Source organism: Mustela lutreola, chromosome X (assembly GCF_030435805.1).
Source record: "Mustela lutreola isolate mMusLut2 chromosome X, mMusLut2.pri, whole genome shotgun sequence".
Classification (NCBI taxonomy): Eukaryota; Metazoa; Chordata; class Mammalia; order Carnivora; family Mustelidae; genus Mustela; species Mustela lutreola.
In genome coordinates, this window is record NC_081308.1 from 91,176,393 (window position 1) to 91,183,147 (window position 6,755).

Sequence of the window (6,755 nt, forward strand, 5' to 3'; positions counted from 1 at the left end):
GGGGGAGTAAACTCTCTAATGTCTTCTGATAAAGGCGTTAATCCCAATTTGCAGAACTCACTTTCATGGCCTCATCAAAGCCTAATTACCTACCAAAGACCCCCATCTCCAAATACCATCACACTGTAGGTAAGGGCTTCTATGTATGGATTTGGGCGGGGCACACAATTCAGTCCATAGCATGTGCTTAGCCCAGTCCCCTCTTTAAAAGAAGTAGCTCTCTTTCTTGGTTCATTCTTTGGAGGCTTGAAGTGAATGGGGGCACATTCATGAATCACCTTCCACCTCCTATTTTAAAACTTCTTCCGTTCTCTGTTCTCCCTGCATCCACTTCAACTTTGTATGTTCTTTTCTAAGGAGCTTGAGTACATCAAAACATCCCGATTCTCTTTCTCTCTTACGGGAGGTCTTTCACCATCGCTGATATTTCATCCGCACACCTTGTTTTTATCTTAAGTAGCTGTATCTCTACTGGCATGAGCCACCCTGAGGTAGAAATTGGGGAAGAAGATACCTTTTGCATACCCCAGGGTGCCACCATACAGGGGCACTATAGTCGTGCTTGCGATCATAGAATTCAAAGGAAGAGACTTGCGTGGGATCAAAGGGTAACCCAGGGTACTAAAGCCTTGAGGGAGGCAGAAGGCTTTGATCACTCATTGGGCGACAAGCATGTCAATCATTGCATCTCAGCAAATGAGCTTCGAGCTCATGGTGGAGGAAGTGGCTCTTTGTTGACCCTTCCAATTTCCACCTCCCGTCACCAGCCCAACGGAATCTTTCCCGCCTTGTCCCTCTGCCACCTCAGGCGCAGTCTTGGTTGGCCGATTCTTGGGCTGCCCCTCTGCGCTTCCTGTTGCGGGACTTCCACGAGCACCTTCACAGACTGTCGTACCCTCTGAAGTCATCTTCTCTGCCACCCCCACCGCCTCCTGACAGGTCCTGCTGCCAACAGCCTCCCCTCAGGGGCAGTCACTTCAGTGGCCGCCATCTTCACCGCGGTTGTCGCGGCCCCACAATCAAAACTCCAGTTGAGGCACTGACTGGCGAGTCCCTCCGGCCATGTCTGCCACCGAGGAACAAAGTCTGATTCCAGGTGGCCAGGACCCCAGACCCGTTGGGGTCCCGGTGTCCCCTTCAGAAGGGGTGGACGGGGTCGAGGCAGCCGCAGCCTTCCTGGCTTCTGAAGGGGTTGCCCGAGCCCTTCCTGAGGAGGAGGGTGGGCAAGATGCTGCCCAGGCCGCAGAACAGAGCCAGGAGGGAAAGCTGGTAGAAGAGGAGGAGGCAGGGGAAGAGGCCGAGGAAGAGGAGGAGGAAGAGGAGTTCGAGTTCGAGTTTGAGTTTGGAGATCAGGAAGACTATGAGTACCAGTCGCCAGAGTTTGAGTTTGAGTTTGGGAACCAGGAGGAGTCTGACTATGAGTCAGAAGAGGAGGGTGAAAACGAGGAAGAGAATGAGGAGGAAGAGGAAGAGACTGAACAGGAGGAAGACAATGGCCAAGGGCCCGCAGACGTCCCAGAAGTCGCCACGGCCGCTCCTGAGACCCTCATGGCACGGTTTCGGTCCCTCTTCAGGGCTCTGCTCCATTCCCTTCTACACCGTATCCATGATAATGACCATGTCCTGGTCCAGCCCCATGCTGGCCGCATGGGAATCAGGCGCCACTCCCGGGAGCCTGAGGACCCTGGAGAGAGGCCAGCGCCTCCAGAGGTGGAAGAGCCAGGAGAAGGACCAGCTCCCCAGGACCAGGGGCACCCGAGAGAGGAAGCGGAGGTCCGGGTGGGCGAGTACCAGGCAGAGGGCGCCTCGCCCTGGGGGCCGCAGGAACCAACAGAGGAGGCTGTATCCCAAAAGGCAGAGGAACCCACAGCAGAGGCTCACGGAAAAGAGGACGAGGCCCTGGGCGATGCCTCCAAGTCCTCCGAAGCTGGGGCCTGTGCCCCCGACAAGGTCCAGGTTGGCGAGTGGCCGTCAAGTCCTCGGGCCCTTGCAGCCCCTCTTGGGGCACCCAGCTCAAAGGCCGGCGGTGCTCAGCACTTGCCTTTAGCGGTGAAGCAGCGGGTCAAAGCTCTCAAAAATCTTCAGGCCCAATATGCACAAGTGGAAGCTCAATTCTACCGAGATTTTCACGATCTAGAGAAAAAGTATGCGGTCTTCTACCAGCCTTTGTTTGATAAGAGATCTGAGATCGTCAATGCAATCTATGAGCCCACAGAAGGTGAGTGTCAGTGGCAAGTAGCTGTCCAGGAAGGCGCGTGGGGGGGAATGGAAAGAGAGCCTGCGGGAAAAGGGCCAACAAGCGGCATACCTCACTTTTGGTTGACAGCTTTTAAAAATGTGAAGATCCTTGGGAGGATGATCCGAAAAAATGATGAACCTGTACTCGAGCACTTGAAAGATGTAAAAATTAAATTTTCAGGGTTCAAGGAACCAATGAGCTTCACCATAGAATTTATCTTCAAGTCCAACGAATACTTTCTCAATGAAATCCTGACTAAAACATACCAAATGCGATCAGACCCCGATAATTCCGATCCCTTCCTCTCCAAAGGCCCAGAAATTATCAGCAGCACAGGATGTGAGATCTACTGGAAAGAGGGGAGAAATGTCACCATGAAAACGAGCAAGCTGCAGAAATGTGAGGACCGCAGAAGCATTGTATCCACCACCAAGAAGACGCCCCGCTATTCTTTCTTCACCTACTTCTATCCTCCTGATTCTCCTGAGGGCAGAGTAGTCGATGTGGCCACCGATTTTAGACTGGGCTATTTTTTCCGTGAAGTTCTGGTCCCGAAGTCCGTATTATTCTTCACCAATGAAGCCAGCGAATATAAGTGTGGAAGCTCTGATGATGAGGCCCGAGAAGCTGGAGGTGAGGAAAAGAAAGCAGAAGAGATCAGAAATGAAGAACCTGAAAAAGGGCCTGAAAAGCATCTGGGCCCAGGAGAGAGCAGTTCCTGAGAACCCAGGTATCTGTGCGTCGCTTTGTGTATCATCCAGCCATGCCTGATCTACACCAATTATGCTTCTAACTTTTCTCAGTAAAGTAAATAACAAAATGTCAAAAATTTAGTTCTCTGAGCCAGTTCGGTGTTAATTTTGGATATCGGTGTAGAAGGCAGCATATTCTGAAATGTGCTTCACTCACAGCTTCAAGTCCTTTCAGGTGTAGCTGTGAGTCTTCAACGGGTGGGAGATGTGTCAGCCTGGTAGCAGAGACCAATGTTTGTTTAGAACACGGTTGCCAGAACAAGGGGCTAAAGGAACATAAATCAATACCAGCTGGGCTTTCAACATGTAGCCACAGAAATATGGTCTTTTATGCTAAGTAGGAGACGATTCCTTTGAGAATGTGACTATCACAGGAATCGTTAAGAATTTTATTTAGAATTTCATATATTTATTTATCAGCCATTTAAACCATTTATTCAGTTGTAAATGTCTATATTTCAGGGGACAGTGAAAAGAAAACAACAATAGTCATGGTAAGATTATTGTTAATCACTGGATTGATAATTTACTCAATCTATATTCAACATATTTTGTCCTTTCCTTTTACTTTCTTCTTTTACAGATATTGGAACTTGGGCCCTTGGGGGGTAAATGAGTGTAGTTTATGGATAGAGCATAGGCCTTTAAAATCAAAAGAAATGTGTACATACCAGAATGTTGTCTCACAACAAACAAACAAGCCTTTTTGGTTTGGCAAATAACAGTTGATTTTGTTGTGTCACAGAATGGAGGACCTCAGAGTATGCAAAAGCATGATTATACCCAGGTGTCTGGGTTGTAAGAGAGATACATGATTTCTCATTTTAGCTCAGACATAAATAGGATTGGCTATTCTTAGACTTAGAAAGTCACTGTTGCATTTCAATCAAGTTCAATTGTTAATTGTCTCTTGTTTCATCTACAGTTTGGAGGCATAGTAAGACATGAACGAAGAAAGCCACAGTGAATTTGTTCTTCAAGGAATGGAGATTTTTTGATATTTATTTGTCTTTTGAAACTTTAGCACCACTGGTCTTGTTCTAATGTCATCATATATTTGAGAGATATGACAGCATTTCAAAGTTGAAAATAAAAGTTCATTTAAAATGAATAAGCTGCAGACTCTTTAGATATATTACAATGACTTAAATCTATCTTTGTATATTTTTGTTTTGGCCACCTATTATTGAAAGGAATCACTTTCAATCATTTGATAAGCCTGCTTTAGGTTCCTTTATTCATCTTCCAATTAATTAAAAAACTTATAAACAATTTACATAAAGAAGGGTGTGGTTGCCCCTACTGTATTCTTTTGAAGTACATGATGGATGATCTTGCTTACCTGGAGATCAGATGGTGCTGGTTTTTACTGGGCTGATAAGGACCAGCATCATCATCATCACCTGAGAACTTCTTAGGAATGCAAATGCTCAGGCCTCACTCCATAACTTCTGAATTGGTAATTCTGTCACAGTTTAGAAGTCCTCGCAGATGATTCTGAAACTCAATAAAGTTTGGGAAACATTTCAAGCAATGAATGAGAGGAAATCAGCTTCATTTTTGGTAGGAGCAGCATTAACACAGTGATGTGAAGCTGTTCCGAATAGAGAGTAAGGTCAGAGCTGGGAATGAGAGTGGAAATCTCCAAGACTTGGGACACAGATAAAGACCCCCTAGAAGGATGGATGGTTGCAGTGAAAAATAATGCATAAGAGAACCATCTCATTCCAGAAGAATACAAATACTATGACACAATGTATATGAATTTTCAAAATACGCAAAATAATGTATACATTATGGATACATATATATGTAGTAAAAAGTAAGCATTGGAAATGCCAGCATATATAGCATGCAGAAAGGCCTATAATGTAATGATAAGGAGACTTTTTAGGACACTGGTTATGTCTTGTGTAGAGGGATAGTGAAGAATTCAATTGGGGACGGGCTGTCTTAGTTTTCTACTTCTGTTATTAAAAAAAAAAAATTACACAAAGTGGGTGGCCTAAAACAGAACTTCATACCCTCATACTCTGGGGTCTGATTCTGGAAGTTCTGGAATTCTGGAGTTCTGATTTCAGGTGAAATCAGGTTGAGGACACAGAAACATTTCCTTCTAAGATCCAGGAGAGAATATTCCTGTCTCTTCTAGATTCTGGTGTTTTCTGAAATTCCTCTGTTTGTGGCAGCATAACTCCAATATCTGCCTCCATTATTTTATGTCCTTCCCTGCGAGTCTGTGATTCAGTTCTGCCTCTCCTTTCTCTTATGTTCACATTAGTCATGGGGGTTAGGCTCACCATAATTCCAGGTTGAGCTCGTCTTGTGTCTCTTAGCCTCGTTATATTTGCAAAGACCCTGTTTCTAAATAAAATCACATTTATAGGGACCAGATATTAGGATGTGAAAAATTTCTTTTTGGAAAATGCAGTTTAGCCCAGTACAGGTATGCAGTGGGCTTCAACTGTATCTGTAATGTTCTATTTCTTGAGTAAGGTGGTGGGTAAATGGATGTAGTATTGTCTATACCATAGACTCTGTAGGTCTGAAATATTTCCTAATAAAAACGACAACATATTAAAGAGGGAAAGGAGAAAACGGGCCTAAAATCTGGAAGCTGTTTAAGGAAAATGAAGTCTTAATTTACCAGAGGATCAGAAGAAGGCCAGGAAGTCTGATAAGAGAAGATCCTGTTTCTCCATTTATATAAGCCTGCCTAGGTTCTTGTATTTGGCATCGATATCTTTTTCTTTCATATTCTGTGGTAGTACTCTCATGTTCTAATATTAAAATGATCTAGATGTGTGTGTGTGTGTGTGTGTGTGTGTGTCTATCCTCTGCTCCACCCCTTCAGACACTGTACAGATTGTGAAATTCTGAATAATTGCAAGCTTAAAAGGTTTAAATTATCCTTCCTTCCCCAAATATCAAGCACTCTGTTCTCCCTCTTCCCAGGTGCTCAATTAATACACCCTCAACCTTTCCTTTTCACCAGTGTTGGCATTTTAAAATGTATTATTACAGGAGTGCCTGGGCTGTTCAGTCTACTAAGCATCTGACTCAATTTTGGCTCAGGTCGTGATCTCAGGGTTGTGAGATCAAGCCCTGCATCGGGCTCTGCACTTGGCAGGGATTCTGCTTGGGCTTCTCTCTCTCCCTCCCCCTCTGCCCCTTCCTACTTCTCTCTAAAATAAATAAATAAGTCTTTAAAAATAAATAAAATGTGTTATCACATAGTACTTCTTATGACTAGAACTGCATGGTGAGAGAATGTATAGGACCCTTAATCAGCATTATTTAAATGGAAAGGGCAGAGCAAATAGACAACCATCCACAAGTGTGATTTGAAGGCCCTCAGTTTGTGTCTGATTGGTTAATTCATGCTGTACAGGTTATTAAATACTGCATTTTTCTTAGGCCCTATCAACAGAGGCCCATCTCCTAAACGTTATGCTTTGAAAGCTCTCTTTGGTTCTCTTGGTGATAGGTTCTTCCCACAGCACCAAAAGCCCAGTCTAGGGGACAAAGGAATACATGCATTCTCTGTACCTCCATATCATCCTCAAGATTCCTGGGACACCTAAACTCTTCATTTGAATGGACCCAAGCCTGCTTCCAGTACCAGCATGCTTTTCACTGGGGCTTAGTTTTCTAATGTTTGAAGACTAACTGCACTGTTGGTGTATGTACTTCCAGGTGGCTATGGGGAGGGGTCTTGCCTATACATGAGGAAAAGTTAATGAGTTGCCCTGGTTCTCCACATA

At 44.7% G+C, this 6,755-nt stretch overlaps 1 protein-coding gene across 1 annotated transcript; it reads left to right on the top strand.

Moving 5' to 3' along the window:
* Positions 1-1,062: 1,062 nt before the first annotated feature.
* On the top strand, positions 1,063-4,040 carry LOC131821021 (nucleosome assembly protein 1-like 1). The gene is made up of 2 exons (XM_059156823.1): positions 1,063-2,969; positions 3,917-4,040. Exon 1 carries the CDS (start codon positions 1,063-1,065, stop codon positions 2,959-2,961), a length of 1,899 nt encoding a protein of 632 aa, XP_059012806.1. The 3' UTR covers positions 2,962-2,969; positions 3,917-4,040.
* The last annotated feature ends 2,715 nt before the right edge of the window (positions 4,041-6,755 follow it).